General features: G+C 53.9%; 1 protein-coding gene across 3 annotated transcripts in view; it reads left to right on the top strand.

Annotated features, from left to right (window-relative positions):
* Window positions 1-2,022: 2,022 nt before the first annotated feature.
* The window catches only part of LHPP (phospholysine phosphohistidine inorganic pyrophosphate phosphatase), a 127,990-nt gene continuing 112,107 nt past the window's right edge, over window positions 2,023-17,905 (top strand). For 2 of the 3 annotated variants that reach the window (XM_079138080.1, XM_079138081.1), the window contains exons 1-2: window positions 2,023-2,215; window positions 15,222-15,409. In XM_079138080.1, the coding sequence (XP_078994206.1) occupies window positions 2,091-2,215; window positions 15,222-15,409 (313 nt within the window). In that variant the 5' untranslated portion in view covers window positions 2,023-2,090. Of the gene's footprint in view, window positions 2,216-12,768; window positions 13,034-15,221; window positions 15,410-17,905 lie in introns of all 3 variants that reach the window. The other variant, XM_079138082.1, reaches the window with a different exon arrangement.

Raw genomic sequence — 17,905 nt, 5'->3', positions numbered from 1 at the left:
CCTTCTCCTGGGCACCCTTTATGTGTCCATTTCAGGATGCCCATCTGCTCTGAAGCCACTGCGCCCTCCACGGCCTGCAGAGACTACCCTCTCGGCTGCATCTGTGTCACTCATTGGCACTTGGCACACACTGGATCAGCAGTCTTGAGGGTACATACCTTGTGCTCTGCTCAGTCTTGACTTGTGAAGGCAAATATCAGACCTTAGACCATTTTGCACCCTTAGAGACCATATGCCAGAATATGAGACTCAGAATATAGTCAGAATAGAGACTCAATATGCATATGTTTTGTGGTGTTTATGGCAGATCCTTCAGATAAACTCAGCTCCTGTCTTACAGAGTCTGGAAGGCTAAAAACTTACTTCCCAGATTCCCTGGCTGGTTCAACTAGATTTCATTAAACCAGACAGGTGAAAGTGAGGTGGTGGCCACAGGAGGAAAGAATCTGAGGGGAAGATGTTGGATGTGTTTGGCTTTTCTGCTGCAGTTGTGCTGGGGGCTGTATCATTAGGTTCCTGGCATCTTAGAAGCCAAGGGATGAGGCAGTGTCATTAGGCATCTGTCATAGATGCACGGCTTCTGGTTGTGTTGTACTTGAGCATGGTTCCTTAAGCCCCCTGGAAATCTTCGTGCTCTTTCACACCCTGCATGAACCCCCCTGGCTGGAGCTCCTACTGTCTGCAACAAGGGACCTTTACTTAATGTAGAATACTCCTCCCTGGCATCGTAATCCCTAAGGACAAGAACAACGTTTTATACTTCTCTAGTAAACAGCTGCAAGCAGCTCCTCCGGGAAGATTAGCAACAAAACATGCACAATTCATTGGACTGGGTTAAAATTCTAGCATTTAACCCAGTTGTAGATGGACACAATACCTTTATTTTATTTAATTATTTTTATGGGGTGCTGAGGATTGAACCCAGTGCCTCACGTGTGCTATGCAAGCTCTCTATTGCTGAGCTACAACCCCAGCCCAAAATTCTAACATTCTGATGAATTCTTCATCATTTCTGTGAAACAAGAGCCTGAAATGAAGTGGTAGAATAATATGGTCCCTCTCCCTTTAAACCTTAAAGCTAAATCATACCAGAAGTCAATTTTTCTCCTTTTAATTTAATTTATTACTTCAAAGGGGATTTTATTTATTTATTTATTTATTTATTTATTTATTTATTTATTTATTTATTTATTTATTTATTTATTTATTTTTGGTACTGGGGATTTAACCGAGGGGCACTTTACCACTGAGATACATCCCCAGCCCTTTTTAATTTTTTAAAAAAAATTTGTGACAGAGTCTTGCTAAGTTGCTGAGGCTGGCCCAGTGAAACCATCACTTTTATATTAATGTTTATTTGTTGAAAAATAATGTAATGAAAAACGTAATTTTGTAATTCACCCAGAATATCATTGGCCTAATATATTGGGATGCTACCTACCATCTTCTTTCCAGTCGTATTCCTGTAATCCTATTTTTGCAGGACTGTTGTCTGCATACATATTGTACTTTGCTTTTCCCTATATATCGGCACATGAGTATTTTCCATGGCCGATACCTTGTCTTCATTTCTGAGAGCATCCTGTTTCTTTCAGTACCCATGTTATACGTTCTTGAGCAATCCCTATTCTTGAACATTTACTTTTCTTCCAGCTTGTTCTTACACTGCGATCATCGCTTTTGGACTCATTTCCAGAGCGCTGTTTCCCAGGCACAGGCCTGTCAATCAACAGGTGCGCCACTGGTTGCGGGTGGGGCTGTCCCTCTGCCTCTGGAGGCTGAGAACACGGCGGGCGGCGGGAGCAGCCCGTTTTCTTTCACTTTCGTTCTTTTCACAGGTACCTTCTCGTCGACTCAGTCGGCCTGGCCCTGATTTTTAGGGAGGTTAACCTTTCCGAGGGACTGGCTCCCCGCTGGATCTGCCCAGGGTCCCGGAAGGCGCTCGCGGGGGGTGGGCCCGCGCCGCCGGCCCCGCCCGCTGCGGGCCTGTGCCCGCCCCGGACTACGTGTCCCAGGCGCCCTTGCGCGGAGGGCGCGGCCGCGGGCTCAGCAGCCGGTTGGGACGGGGTTCGGGGCGCACTCGGGGCGCAATGGCCGTGTGGGGCGAGCGGCTGGCTGGCGTGCGCGGGGTGCTGCTCGACATCTCGGGGGTGCTGTACGACAGCGGCGAGGGCGGCGGCGTCCCGATCGCCGGCTCGGTGGACGCGGTGGCGAGGTGAGTGGGCCGCTGTCCCTGCCGGATCTGCGCTCCGCGGGCGCGGGCGACCCCCGGCGGCGGGCACGGAGGGCGGGGCTGCCTCTGGCCCCACCCCGCCCCGCGCTGGCCCCGCCCCGCGCTGCGCCTCGCAGACTGGAGCTGCGCTGTCCAACAGGACAGCCGCTTGGTATCTGTGGCTGCCCAGCGGTTGGACTGCGGCTAGTCTGCATTGAGATGTCTTACGAGTGTAAAATACCGTACACTCTGGGTTTCCAAGGCTTAGACAATGTAAAGTCGCTCCTTAGTCTTGTTTTATGACGATTACGTGTTGAAATGATAGTAATTTGTCGATGTTGGGATAAACAGGTCAAATGAGTTCCACCATTCCACCTGTCTCTCTTGATGTTTTACTACAGGACTTTACACACGTAGCTCACCTTGTAATTCTGTTGGACCGAGTGGTTTACGTGAGAAGAAGAGGAGGGCATTTGACCCACCCAGCCTTGCCCGTAGAGGACACTGCCAGTACCATGGTTGGCACCACCCTGCCTGGGCTTTATAACTTCCCATGGTGCCCCTGACCAGCACTGCTGTGGTGTTAATGGTCAATCGGGAAGGGCTCCTTGGCCAGAACTTAGCCTTCCAGAGTCACTTAACTGGGGCACCCTGACCTTGGTGGCCTGATTTCACTGGGACTCAGTTTACCACCCTGTAGATGGCAGTAAAGTGAACCTCTTGGTCATTCTCAGAGACCTCACCCTACCCTCCTGTATGTGTAGGAGCTGCTGAGATAACAGGGACCCAAACTGTGCTGCACAGTGAAGTAGGCCGTGTTTGGGATGCTGGGAACTGGTGAGGGGGTGGTCTGGCCTTCAGAGCACATGTGAGGGGCAGTGAAGATCTAGGAGACACCCTGACCACAGGGTTGGCTCTGTGTAGGTGGAAGTCCAGATGAGGTGCTTTCCTGGCTTCCACTTTATTCTCCATGAACCCAAAGTTTTAGCCTGGCTAAAACACAGGGGAGAGCATCGTGTGGGTGGCACTACAGAAATGGAGTAGAGGGCACTGGGCGGTACTTTAGAGTGAGGAGGGCCTCATGTGGGGGAGCATGCCTTTTGAAATAGCAAAAGAGTGAGTTCCATTCAAATGTCCGCCAACTGCGGAGCCTCGCCCCCCTGTCTGCACAGTGGAGCACCCTACGGCAGGCTCCTCCCTGAAGCCACGTGCTGGTAAAGACAGCAGGCCGCACAGTCACCTGCCTGTGGGTGGAAAAGGCAGAAATACAATAATGTGTTCCTACTGCCATGTTTGCATAAAGGCTCTGAACATGTCACTGGAAGGGGGTTCCTGGGAGTTCACGGAAAAGGGGGGCTCTCAACTCAGGACAAGTGTGGTCCGTGACGTACATGATGGAAAAGAACTTCAGCATGTGTCAGAGGCCCAGAGTTAGGAAAGCTAGGAATGCACGTTCAGGAGAGAACATCAGCCATGTTGAGTGGAAGATGCATGTGGGGGGTTCCCAGCTCCTGGTTTGTTTTTGCTTTTTTCCTTTTTGAGTTCAAGTGTTTGTGATTTTTATTAAAAAACTGAACCAGCTCCTGTTTTAAAGGAAGCTTGGTGAGGGGTGTGTACAGGAAGGTATGACATCCGTCTGGTGATCACGAGATGACTTGTGGTGGTCTGATCATTCTTGGGATCCTTAGACTGAGTGCGGTCCCATTATCTGATCAGTAGACAACTGTAGAAAGTCCCCTTAAATTGTAGGTTTCTTAAAATATCACCATCTCCCTTTGTTGAATCTGTTTATTGGTAGACTAATTAGCAGTGCATAAGGGAATTATCATAAGTAAGTGAATTTATGATAACTCCAAGATTTAAAGATTTCCCAGGAATTTAAGAGTGACAGCCCTGGGGGAGAATGACTCGGGGAGTGACAGACCTGGCAACTTGCATGGAGCCTCAGGTTAAAATGATGTCTCCTTGTCCTTCTTTATTTTCTCTTCTGCCCATTTCTTATTTCTTCTACCTCAGAAGGACACATGCCACTCCAAGTGTGACTGAAGAGCTGAGGGACAATCCAGGAAGACTGGATGCTGAGAGGGAGGATGGGAGAAAATTCACTGTAGACTTTGTATAGCATCATTTTTAACCTGTTAAGTCCTGTTAATAGACATGTATAAAAACTTAAATTGAGCAACAAATAAGCCACTTATAACTTCTGAAATAAATAGTATGTTTTTAGAGTAGTAGGTGAATGAATAGATTGTTTAAAAAATATATACATGTGAAACATGTGAAGGATATATAAACTCTAGATTATTATTTCTACTTATTTTAATACATCTGTGTCAATTTCATTGAAATTTCCCAGAATTGAAAACTTGGGACTTAATGGATTAAAGGGTTGTTTTTTAAAAAACAAAACTAGTGTATTTCCCATTCAAAGAACTACATTAAAACTGTGAGTAACTCTCCCTGAATGCAGTGTGGAGAATGGAGAGGCAGGAGGCAGGGGAAGGGAGGAAGCAGGGTTACCAGTTTGGAGACTATTCTAGTGGCCCAGGAGAGCTGAAGAGACTCGGCCTTGAGAGGAAGCAGTCACAGGTGAAGGACGTGACTGAAGTAGGACTGAGGGGACCTGCTGACATGTTGGCTATCGTGGGGCCAGGGAGAACATGAAGTAGAGGGTGGCTTCCACGCCTGCCTTGAGCACCTGGCAGCATGGAGAGGTGGCAGAGGGTCGTGGGCAGGTGCCCTGGAGGCTCATGATGTGAGTCAAGCTCATGATGTGAGTCAAGCTCAGTCCATTGTGATAGACCCCACAATAGTGCAACATTTAAATATCATTTTCTATGTTATTGGTAAAAACTCCTGTTATACATACCATTAATTCTTTTAAAATCAAGGCCATTTAAAACAACTTTTTATTAAAGGAAGTTCTACCTATAGAAAAGTACTCGTTGTGGCTGTAGCACTCGATGCAACCAGCACTTCAGAGGCCCCCGCCCCTGCCCCTGGGAGACCGCTCTCCTGGTTTCTAGTACTGTAGACTGGTTTTGCCTGGCATGAGCGGTACCTAGATGAACTCACCCAGTATGCTGTCTGTGATGTCTTCTTTCTTTGACTCGCGTTCTCTAGAGATTTGCCCCATATTTGTGGTGTGTGGTTATAGATTGTTCATTCTCATTACTGTGTGATGACCACAGTTTATCCATTTGCCTCTTCATGGAGTGTGGTTTCCCATTTTGGGTTATTATGAGTGGTGCTGCTGGGAACATTCTAGAACATGTCTTTCGGTGAGCACACAGATGCGTTCGTGCAGCATGCAGAGCTGGGAGTGGAAAAAAGGCTGGGTGGCAGTCAGGCCCATGCTCAGCTTGAGAGACGCTGCCCAAGGGTTCTCCAAAGAGGTGCAGTTTGCATAACAGCTTCAAGGTACTAATAGCCCTGAAGATGCCAAACCCAGCTTGTTGCTGATAGAGGTGAAAAGTCCCTTGCCGAAAGCTTTTGGGGCTATTTCTAGTGAGATGACATAATTTCTCCCATCCTGGGAGGTTTTGTCATCGTGCTGTCAGAGGGTCCCAGAGAACTGCCTGCCTGGTTTCCCTGAGGCTTCCTGGCTCCCCTGCCTCAGGACCGTGTCCCCACACCACAGCTTGGAGCCTTCTCTGGTGACGTTCGGGACCCCTCTCACTGGTTCTCAGTCACACAGACTTCTGGTGGGGTTGTCACTGATGGTCCTGAGCAGCTCGCACCCACAGACCCCGGCCCACCCGTGGTACTCTTCACCTCCTCAGTCAGCTCTTTAGAACAAGGTCCCACCCAGGCCCAGCCTCCAGAGGGTCACCCTTCCTGCTCAGGTAGGGAAGCACCAGGCTCTCACTGTGCTGTGCCTGATGCTTGAAGCTCACCCAGGGCCCGGGGCCTGAGACTTGCCCTCCAGTGAGATGTGGCTGCTCTGGAGCTTTCCAGGGGGTTTCCTCCCTGTGACTGAGACAATGAGCTCCCTTTAGGGACAGGCCCGGCTCACCAAGGTGCACAGCTGCCAAGACCCAGCTGCCCTGTGGCTTCTTTCCACCCTTCCTCTGTGTCCTCCTTGAAATGCAGCGCTCCCTTTGAAGTCCATTAGGGGCTTACAGGAAGCTCCTGGGGCAAGACCAACTGCCACAGAGGGACAAGTGTGGTGGGGGAGGGGTGGTCCTGGGAGTGCACATGCCTCCACCTCCTGGCAGCCCCCCAGCAGCATCCTTAGGCTGAGACCCTTGGAGGTAGTGACTCGCTGTCCCCACTCCTCCTGTGGTGACAGGTATCCTCAGATTTTCTGAAAGGTTATTTGGGGACAGAAAGTGGGCATAAACTCAGCTTTTGAACTAAGATGGACGAGACTGATACATCCTTCATGAAGGGAATTCACCTGCCCTGCTGGGCTGCTCTTCCATTTCATGGGGAGGGCTGAGGCTCCGAGATTCAGGCACTGACAGAAGCAGAAAAAGGGGCTGAAATCTCTTTAAAGTTTCCCCCATTCATTTGTCCGTTTGGCCACTCAGACACCTTACTTTGCTCCAAAAACACCCTTCTGGGGATTTTGGTGATGAACAAGGTGGCTGGACACCTGGGCCCTGGACCAGACAAGGTGGCAGAACAGTGAGTCGGCAGTGAAGGGCATGTGCCCAGAGAGGCTGGCATGTCAGGTGGAGAGACCTTGAGGCAGCCAGAACCCAGCCTCGCAGATCCCATGAGGAGTGAGCTGGGAGAGGAGATGCCCGGCATCTAAGAGCTTCCAGATGGAGGAACGGAGCCTGGGCTTCCCTAGTCCTCCCAGGCATTATGGCTCTGGGTTTCCAGGCTGCCTGCTCCTTCCTGGAACTGCTCTAGGACTTGTGGGCGGCTGTGGACATCTGTACCTGGCCTGGGTCCCCCCAGCAGGCCTTTATTAGAGCCCATTCTTGGGCGGAGTGGACTCCCCAAGGGGAGCCATTCAGAGGCAGGGCCCAGCACAGCAGGGGCCGTAACACAAAGGCACAGGCTGCTGGCCCTGGATGATGGCCCCGGAGGCATCTGCATGTGAAAGGCGGTGGACATTTACTGCATCCTGTCCCAGGCCACTAAAGCACATCTGCCAGGCTGGCCCAGGACTGGCTGGCCTTTTTGGAGCCGGCGGAAGGAAGCAGGGTCAGCCTCAGCCAGGACGGCCTCATAAAGCAATTCTTACCCCTGCTGCCGCACGACCCTCGTGCCGGCCTTGCAGGTGGAGCCTCTCAATCCCCAGCGTGACTGGAAGCCTTGGGGACCCTGTTGAAATGCAGATGCTCCCAGCAAATTGTAGAGCAGTCAGGGACCTTGGTCTGAAGTCAGGCCTCTCTTGACTTCTGGGACCACCTGGTCAGTGCTCTGCAGCCTTGGCACTATCAGACCTTGGGAAAACAGGTCCTTGGCAGTCGCAGTAGTAACAGGGACGGTGGCTGTTGGCTGGAGCTTCACCTGCCAGTCCGCATCTTCGTCCATCTGGAGGCCAGCACCAGCCGGGGGCCCAGTAGTGTTCCTGGGGCAGGCCGCTTGTCTGAGTTTGCCCCAGTCGCAGGAGCCTTCCTGGTTCGGCTTGGACCTTGGACAAGAGGTGTTTGTCAAGACTGCCATCACTTGCGGTGCCCTTTGCTGTCGGGGGTGGCTGCATTGTCTTCAGAGATGGGGGCCATGGCCTGGGCCAACAGGTGTGCTTCTCATCCTGTTTCGTAATGTCAACATGCAAGTTTCACAAGCTCGGTGGCTTCCTTGTAAATGCTCCCCTAGTACGTGAATACAGAGAAAAGTCCAAGTCCTCCCTCCCAGACCAGCTCCATCCAGCGCCCTAGGCCGATACAGCGGGTCTCTCCAGCCCATCTCCATTTGTTCCCTGGAAGCACAGAAGGTTTTGAGACATAGCCCCTGACCCCCATCCTCCCAACCATATGCAGCCCCCTGGGCAGCTGCCGGTCACCCCGCTCTGCCCCACCTCCCCTCCTGCTCAAGGAAAGTGTGAGGTTCATGGGTCCTTGGAAGCTGGAGACCCCAGGCAGATCCCCAAACTGGGGGTGCTGAGCTTTATTAGCCTCAGAGCATTTATCTGCCAAGTGAAATTTGGAGAACTCCAAAATTAAAAAACAAGAAGGCAATGTTTGAACAGAGTATATTTTCTGTGTTCAAATCTGTTTATTATGAGGTCCGTCAATGAAAAGCATGGAAGGTCCTAGGAATGGCAGAGCTGCCATCTGGGGCGTGCACGGCACAGCGCAGTTCAGACGCACCGGAAGCCGGAGTGTCGGGAGGGATGCTTCACCCAGACTGTGGGGTCCTGTGCAGCTGTGGGAAGGAAGGGCTTGGCTCCGTTTGGGACTGATACCAGTGCATATGATACGAGAGTTGTATATACTAAATGAAAAAGCTATAGAATAATGTAGTGTGTAGAAAAATATCATTTTTTCCAATTCTGTTGTTATTTATGTTTGCTAGTGTTTGAGATGTGCCAGGTGCTTCCTATATGTGTCTTTTTAGAATACGGTTCTCACCACAGCCCCATGCGGAAGCCACTGTTAGTGCCTCATAGTGATGAGGAACCTGAGGGTGGAGAGGGTTAGATGACAAGTGGCAGGCCACACAGGAGGTGTAGACACACCTCGCCTTCAGTGCCCAGCCCTGGCGCTCAGGGACAACTGGCTGCAGCTGGGTTTGCAGGCCTCATGGGGGCCATGAGTGTCCCCGTGGTTCCTCATGCCCCTCTGGCCTCAGTTTCCTGCTCTCTGAAGTGAGCTACTTAGGTGAGATGCTCGAGGCCTCCCCTGGCTTGCAGTTTCCTGCGCACTTGATTCCAAATGGTGTTTATTAATCGCTGTGAATCGATGCTCTGGCCTTGGCCTGACCCTGGGGTCTGAGCTCCGTGGCTGAGGCATCACAGAGAGCCTGCTGGAGGGTGTTCTGCAGGCAGGGGAGGCAGGCCCAGGCCAGGCAGGCGTGTTTCGTAAGGAAGCTGGCTGGGGGCCTGACTCTGCCTGCTTGACCTCATCGCTGTCCTGCTGAGGTCACTGGCTGGCTGGCGCACACAGAGAGACCCTGCCTCTGTGTCCCTGCTGCTTCCTCTCGGTTCAGACTTTGGACTCTGATGACACCAGGGTGTGCACTGCTGCCCAACAGTGTCTGGTGGAGCATGGGGAGGGCCTGGCACTGAGCGAATGACTGGCGGCCTAGCTGGGGGCTGCCGTCCTGGGGGTCAGTGGAAGGGCAAAGAGGGGGAAGGAGTCACAGGCCCAGCTGAGCGCCTGGCCCAGGCCATGATTAGTATCCTTCGCTCTCCAGGAGCTGGTGGTGCTGCCAGCCAGCGAGGGACTTGTGGTGCCCCTTCCGTGCCATCCTTGGCCAGGTCTGCTTCATGCAGCCCTGGGCGGTGGGCACTGCCCTTGCTCCATTTCAGGGCTGGCACACAAGGATCCCAGGAGTCTGGTCATGGGTGCCCCATCACCACAGCCACCTAGGAGACCCCAGAGGGAAACCAGTGAACCCTTCCTATGGCCGCCCCGCCCAGCACGGGTGCCCCTGCCCCTGAGTGGAGCCCAGGCCCCGCTCACACCTCTGGCTGTCCCCGGGTCACGCCAGCGGCCGTCTGACAACTTCGTCTGTTCACAGGGCTCCCGCTCGACTTTCTGTTTTAAAATCCTGGGTTCTTAGATTTCACTTCTGCAAGTATGTTTCTGTCTCTGCCGCTGTCGGAAGGGGACCGAGCAAAGGTCTCCCAACCATAGGGAGCTGCCCTGCTGAGAAAGCGCTCCCCTGGCTGCTGAGGGAAGCATCTCCCTCGAGGGGCTGGGAACGCCTCTGAGGAGCCGAGGCGGGATTGTGTCCCTGTGCCCTGGCTCCCACTTCCGTGACAGGCGGGAGCCTCCATCACCTAGCAGGTGGGGTCTGCGGTATGGCAGGAAGGCAGGAGGTGCTCGGAGGTGGAGGCTTCCTCGTGGGAACTTCTTGGGTTCCAAGTGGGCCCATCAGCGCTGAATGTGGATCATCCAGATGCTTCTCCCAGTACCGCATCTGCCATGCTGGGCACTAAGTACCACGCCAGATGCATTTGGGCAGAATTCTAGAGGGCATTCAGGCAACCTCAGACAGGAAAAACGTGTCACTCCTGCCAGTCTCAGATCCATGAATCCTTGAGCTTCCGTTTCCCCAACTCGGCTCCGCATTGTGGACCAGGCAGCACATCCTGGCCCCATGAAGGCACTGCTCCCCAAGTAGGCGGGTCCTGTGGCCCTGCCCAGCAGCTCCCTGCAGCCCGAGGCCTCTTGAGCTCTGCCAGCCTCTGTCACCCAGGCCTGGGTGCTGCCTCCCCTCAGCTCCATATCCACCCAGGTGCCATGTTGGTGCACCCAGGTGCCATGTTGGTGAACCCAGGCTCTGGTCACTGGGGACATGGCTGGCCATGCACCAGGATTCCCCAGTGCTCCCCCAGCTCAGCTGTTCTGTGGCACCAGGCGTGGTGGGATGCTGAATAGGGCACAGCCCTGACCCCCCGGGAACCCGGAGCTGGTGGAGGAGGCAGAGGAGGGGAGTGGGGACGACACCTTCAGTCAAGATGGAGGTGGGCAGGCTCTGTCTGGAGCAAGGCAGGGGTCAGAGTTCCATAGGAGGGACTCACAAACCAGGCCTGAGGGAAAGTGGGACTGGACTCTGGGGCTGGTGAGGGCAAAGACTCGGGATGAGAGGCCTCTGGCTCGGACGGAAGTGGCAAATGCCAAGGCCAGAGGGCAGAGGAGGCGACCCAGGGGGAAGGGCCTGGGCTGCTCTGTCCCTGGCAGCCTCCTCACCCCTGCCCAGCCTCCCTCTGCCCCTCCAAGAAGAGCCCCTGGCGTCCCTGTCCTCAGCAAGCTGGAGAGGGCAGGCTGTTGAGCTGTCCCAAGGTCACTCAGGATGTCCAATAATTGTCCTAACACTTTACCTGCCACGGAACAATAATGAGAGGGTTTTCATTATTTTCGGGTGAGCGCTCCTGGCAGATGCCGACAGCCAGCAGATGTGTAAAGTCCGAGGTGATTTGTAAAGGACTGCCTCATCTGAAGCTCGGTAATTGCACCAGGCGACGTTGTCACTCAGAGGCGCGTCCCGGCCTGCCAGGATGAGGTAAAGGTCAGTTCAAAGATCCAGTTTGGACCAGAAAGTGGGGCAGTCCCCCACCCCCATGAGCTCCCAGGGTTAGTGTGCCCAGGCAGCAGCCAAGGCCGCAGAAGGGCCGTCTGGACACCCAGGGGCCTGCAGGAAGCTCCTTTCCTCCTGGGCTGGGGACAGTAGCCCATCTGGAGCTGGGCTGGCGGCAGCCGCAGTCCCTCTTCGCTGAGATTGCCTTGCGGCCCTTTGGAAGCCGTGCAGGCTTGGGCTTTCCTTCCACTCCGGACTTCTGTCCAGGTCGTCAGCAGCAGGCTTTGCTGAGAGGTGCAGGGCACGTGCTCCTTGCCTGTGTGTCTGCTCAGGCCGCGTAGCTGGTACCGCTGCCCAGGCAGCGTGGCTTAAGTAATGGGCATCTGGTTTTTCACGGGTCTGGAGGCTGAAGTCCCAGCTCAGGGACCTGCACAGCCACCTTCTGACTAGGGCTTCTTCCTGGTTGCCGGCAGCTGCCATCTTGCTGTGTGCCTCCTGTGTGCACAGAAGAGAGCAAGAGAAAAGTGCACAGGGCTCTCAGGGGTGTCCCCTCATGGGGACAGCAGTCCTGTCAGTCGAGTGCCCGTCTTAACCACGTCCTCATGGGCACTGGCTCCTGACAGCCACGTTGAGGCCTGGGCTTCAGCACATGAATTCTGTGGGCACATTTAGTCCACAGCATAAGCCACTCAGGGCCTCACGTTGATGCCAGAGCCTGTGTCACCCTTCCTGTCCCCCATATGCTCACATGGGGGAGCTCGGCACACTCCTCCCTGCTTCAGGACGCCCCGGGGCAGAGCCGGGCACCGTGCTTCCACTCGAGGGTCCTGGCATCTTTGCCCTCCTATGCAAGGGCCCACAGCTGCCACCACAGACACGTGAGGCTCATGGGCTTTGTCCCACAAGCTGGCGACTTGGGTCAACTCTCGACCCTGGGAGCCTGTAGGATCATCTCTAGAGGGGGTGGTGGCTCTCCGCGCCCCAGCCGGTTTCCTCCGGCAGGTGCTGCTTAGCGGGGTGCCTGCAAGCCAGGCACTTGGCCCTGGGGATGTGTGTGAGGGACAGCAAACCGCCTCCTGCCCTCAGGCCATGGACAGCGGGTGAGGAATAGGGCTACCCTGGAGGGAAGCGTTTGTACAGGGTTGTATTCATGTCACCATTTTAACAACCATGGTGACTGCTTTTATTAATTTTAGTAGTTTAAAATAATGAAGAGTTCACCTGGGATTGGTCCCTGGTGGCCAGACAGGAACCATGGTGTGGTGACACATCAGAAGGGGACGTGGTGGCCTTCCTGAGGGAGGGCAGTGCTTACACGTTTCCCACTAGATTCTTCAGGGCAGATCATCTCTAAAACGTGTCCTTTGACTTAGAAAGCGCGTATTTCTGATGAACTTCTGTGCTGTTTCCAGGGAGTCCTGGGCGTGAGTGTCCCAGAGTAAGCCGAGCTCGCTCCCGACCACATCTGAAGTTGTGTGTGGAGTGACAGATGTGGGGTGCTGCCATCTCACTGTCACACCGATTGCTCACTGTTCTGAGAAGGTCACATCATCATTCATCAGGAGTAATTAGTCCCCTGGGACCCCCTGCACTTCTTCCCTCAACTGCTCCATTAACTTGGGTGTGAATCACACATTCCGGGCGCCAATCAATGAAGATCTATCCACAGTGTACAAGGTGATGCTATTAGTTTCAATATATTAACTGCCTAATTTAAAAATAAAAAGCTATCTTTATGAAGGGCAATTAACCACTAAGTGTAATTGATCATTCATAAACCTCTGATTAGGAAAGGCAAATAGTAAGAAAGGAACAAGTCACCTGAGCTGGGGAAGATGGTGTGGTGGCGTCTCCGCTGTCAGCGCTGTGCAGATTTCTGCCTAAATTGCCCCTGGCAGCCCGGGGTTGGGGTCTGGAGGCGCACTGAAGCCTGCCTGCTTCTGTGGGGCTCGGGCTCGTAAGGGTGACTCGCCAGGAAAGCAGCAGGTGAGGTCCTCAGGCCTTCCATCCGTTGTCCAGCAGACGTTTATGGAGAGCCTGCTGTGCCAGCACCGGGGAGGCCGTGGGGAACGGAGCAGGCCCTGGCCTGAGCTGTGTGTGGCACATGCAGGTCAGGGAGAAGGACAGTAAACAGATGGATAAATGGGACCACTGGAGATACTGATGGGATAGAGAAAGAAAAGCAGGGCGTGAGGGCTGGACACGGGTGTGGTGGGGCGGCAGCACAGGGGGCGGGAGGAGGGGACACTCAGCTGAGACCTGCCACTCTTGCCACTTGCTGTCACTGCCAACAGGGGTTGTATCTGGAGTCTGCTCTTCACTCCAGCAGCAGACAGATGCCCGGCTCCTCCCTGTCTTCTCAGCGGTCCTCCATCCCAGCCTCATTCCCCAGCTCCACCCTCTGTCTGCCCCCAGCTGCGGGTGTCTTCCTGCCTGGGAGCTGGGGCACACTGCCTGCCCATGGCATGGGCTGCTCATCCCTCCATTTGGCCTGCAGGCCACCACTGGGCCTGGTCTTCCGGGAATCTCCTCTAAGACCTCACGCTGGGACACACGCTTTCTCCCCTCAGTGGGAGATCTCTGGAAGCACCCATTTCCTGCTCCTGATCCACCGTGAGTCCCAGGATCCCTGTGGGATTCAAGAGAAAAATCGCCTGCATCCCCAGAGTCTCAGCCTCAAGAGCAGGAACAGAAGCCCTAGACCTTTCTGGGACTCAGTTTCCTCACCCGTTAGCCTCTCCTTGGGTTGAGTTGAGCCTTCGTTTGGGTCTCACTTACTTATCCAATGGCGGTTGATCTCAAGCCACATTTCTAAGCAACTGGGTGTAATCCATGTGTCGCCTCTGAACTCCTTTGATTGGGGCCACATCTGCAAAATCAGAACTTGAGCACATTCCTCCTCTAGATGTATGTTTACTAACGGATTATAGATTAAGCATGTGACACTGTATCAATATGTTACTTAGATCATGGCCTGCAGCCTCCCCTTCCCTCTCATTTACTGCCTGCCTCCCGCCCACCCTGGAGAAGGGACCTTGCCTCGGGAACAGCTGTAGTTCAGTGCACTAGCCCAGTGCCTATCACTTAGTAGGCGTTCAGTAAGCACTTAGTAAGTGCTTGTTGAGGGTTGAATGTCATTTCACTGGGAGCCTCTAGTCATCTGTTTTGTGACTTTGCCTTTGGAGAATTTGGCCAAGTGCAGCCTGGATGCAGCAGGTCTGTTGTGGTGGCAGGCGGAAGGATGGAGTCTCAGGGTCACACCTCCTTGGTGCAGGGTTTGCTTGGGTCAGGTCCCAGTCTGTCCATCTGGAACCATCATTGCTGTGGTGATTGTGTTGGGTCACCCTTCCTCTCAGCCACAAGAAGACAGACCTCCACCTGGTCCCTCTGCCTTTGGCCTTTTTGGGAAATGTGGACTCAAAGACAGTAAGGCCAGATATACAGTGCTCAGAGGCCAGGTGGAATGCTGTGGAAAGGCACAGAGAAAGAGCTCCACATCTTCCAAGGTTGAAGAGGCTGGGACCCAGGTCCAGGTGCAGAGACTTGTCCTCGGTCAAGGGGTGCAGTGTGTCCCAGGTAGAGGGAGAGGCACAGGCAGAGCAGGGAGAGCTCTGGGGAGTCTCAGATGTCTCAAGTCTGGTGAGGGGGGACAGGAGACAGCGGGCCATGGCCTGAGGTCCCCAACAAGGGGTCTGCTCCAGGTGAGACCTCAGCCTGAGCACATCTGAGGTCAGTCAGAACCACCTCTGGTCCCAGAGTGAACTTCATCAGTGACCCTGGGAGAAGTGTCCGTCTCTGGGTCCCTTCCCAGGAACCCATACTCCATGTTCTGAAAGCACCCTCACCTGTCATTTCCCCACCACAGACTGAAGCGGTCCCAGCTGAAGGTGAGATTCTGCACCAACGAGTCGCAGAAGTCCCGGGGAGAGCTGGTGGCACTGCTTCGGAGGCTGGGATTCGACATCTCCCAGGAGGAGGTGACCGCCCCGGCCCCGGCCACCTGTCAGATCCTGAAGGAGCGAGGCCTGCGCCCACACCTGCTCATCCACGACGGTAGGCCTGCTGAGTCCTGGGACCTTCAGGGTGAGGGTGTCCCCTCGGCAGGATGGGGGCTGGGTGGAGGGTCCCCGTTCTCACCTGGACAGAACCAAAGGAAGGGACATGGAGCTGACACCTGGCTCCTGCCATGACATTCCTGGGCCTGTGGGGCAGAGACCTTGTGGGGGTGAGCTGGGACCAGGCCCCATCCATCCCCCAACCTCAGCAGAGGGTCACTAGAGGCCACTCCAGATGGTTCCGGAAGGAAAGCCTAGGGTGGAGTACCTTGATCTAGACTGGTCCAAGGGGCTGGGGGTTGACCAGGGGACAGTGGACAGCTGCATGCAGGCCTGCAGCTCTCTAGAGTGTGGCACCCACAGCCAGTCCTGCTCTTTGATGCAGCTTGCAGATGACTGTAGGAACAGGGTTTGCGTCCTGATTTTACTCTGAATGCAGGACAGGAGCCCCTTTGACCCTCGTTGCGGGGAGTTTTGGGGACAAAACTAAAAGAGCAATATGACCTGGTGCCGTCTGAGTATCTAGAAAGAAGAGACATCAGCGGCGCTGTGGAGTTCAGGGCACTTCTCCGTCCCCCCTCTTCCCTGTGCCTTGGCACTCGATTTTGATTTTTACAAACCCCCGGGCAGAGGCGAGCTGCTTTTCTCCTTTCCAGGACAGGAGTGGGGGCTCTCAGAGGTGGAGGGTGCTCCCTGGAAGACCCAAGGGTTGAATTCATAGCCCTGGAACCAAGGAAGGGCAGCCTGCCCAGCCTTCGGAAATCGTGCTTCTCCGAGTCCTTTCTCTGGAACCAGGATCCCTGCCAGTGTCTTTAGAACATGGTCCTCAGAGAAAGGAGACTTAGGAAATTCTGTCTCCCTGGACGTGGCAGTGGGGTGGTGCTGGCAGGAGGAGAGGGAAGCACCGCGTTTGCCTCAATGGCCGCGTTGAGCTGGGATCAATGCGGAGCTGGCGGTAGAGCTCGAGCAGGCTGGAGCGGGGCGTCCTGCCTCTTTCCTGTGTGCGCGCCTGCATCTTCAAACTGTGATTTTTTTTAATTCAAATTTTGTTGTTGATGGATTTCCCCTCAAAATTTTATCATGAAAAATTTCAAGCATTTAGTAAAGTTCAAAGAATGTTCCTGAGAGTGTTTTTATACCCTTCTGCTGGATTTTGTCACTGACTCCTCCCGGGTGTCTGTCCATCCCTCTCTCCACCTATCTATCTGTTATATTTTCAGTCCACTGAAATGGCAGACGTTGGCAGACGTCCCCTAAGTGCTTCAACATGCTATTACAGCAGTCAGTATGTGTGTCTTTTCTGTTGATGCAAAATTTGCATACAGGACATACTCAAACCTCAAGTAACTCTGGCTGTTTTGACAAGTGCACGTACTTTGTGGCACCTTTGTGACCCAGCGTCTGCCACATCACAGGGTGTGGGGACTCATGCTTGCAGTCCCAGCTACTTGAGAGGCTGAGACAGGAGGATTGCAAGTTCCAGGCCAGCCTGGGCACACACCCCACACACACCACACACACCACACACACACACACAACCACACACCACACACACACACACCACACACACACACCACACATACCACACACACCACACACACCACACACACATACACCCCACACACATCACACACCACACTCACACCACACATACCACACACAACACACATAACACACACTACACATATACACACACACCCCCACACACAACACACACGCACACACACACCACACACACACACACCACACACACCATACACATACCACACACACACACACACACACCACACACCACACACCACACACACACACCACACACACCACACACACACATCCCACACACAACACACACACACCACACACACCACACATACCACACATACCACACATACTACACACATACGCACACCACACACACCACACACACATCCCACACACAACACACACACACACCACACACACCACACACACCACACATACCATACACACAACACACACACTGTATACATATACACACACACACCACACACACCACACATACCACACACACAACACACACACTCTACACATATACACACACACACCACACACACCACATACACACACCCCACACACAACACACACACACACCACATACAGTCTGTAACATTACCATCACCTGAAAGACCCCTGCCTTTCCCAGCCAGTCCCCAGCCCCTGCCCATTAAGGACGACTGTTATTTGAGACTTTCTGTTATAAGTAAGTGTCCTTATCCTAGAATTCCATATGAGTCATACCGTGTGTGATCATGTCAGGCCACAGACCGGCCCAGCCTGTGTGTCACCAGGAGGACTCACGGGGCCCAAGCAGCAGCCACACTCATGGTTGTGGTTTGTTTTAGTGAAAGAACACAGCTCAGCAGGCAGGGAGATGCACAGGGCAGAGGCTGCGGGACACCAGCTGTGAGATTCCCTTCGTCCCTGGAGTTGCGCTGGCTGTGCTCAGTGCTCAGTG

Source organism: Sciurus vulgaris (assembly GCF_902686455.1).
Source record: "Sciurus vulgaris genome assembly, chromosome: 4".
NCBI classification, from domain to species: Eukaryota; Metazoa; Chordata; class Mammalia; order Rodentia; family Sciuridae; genus Sciurus; species Sciurus vulgaris.
The sequence above is the reverse complement of the archived record's forward strand: the minus strand, read 5'-3'. Positions and strand labels throughout refer to the sequence as shown.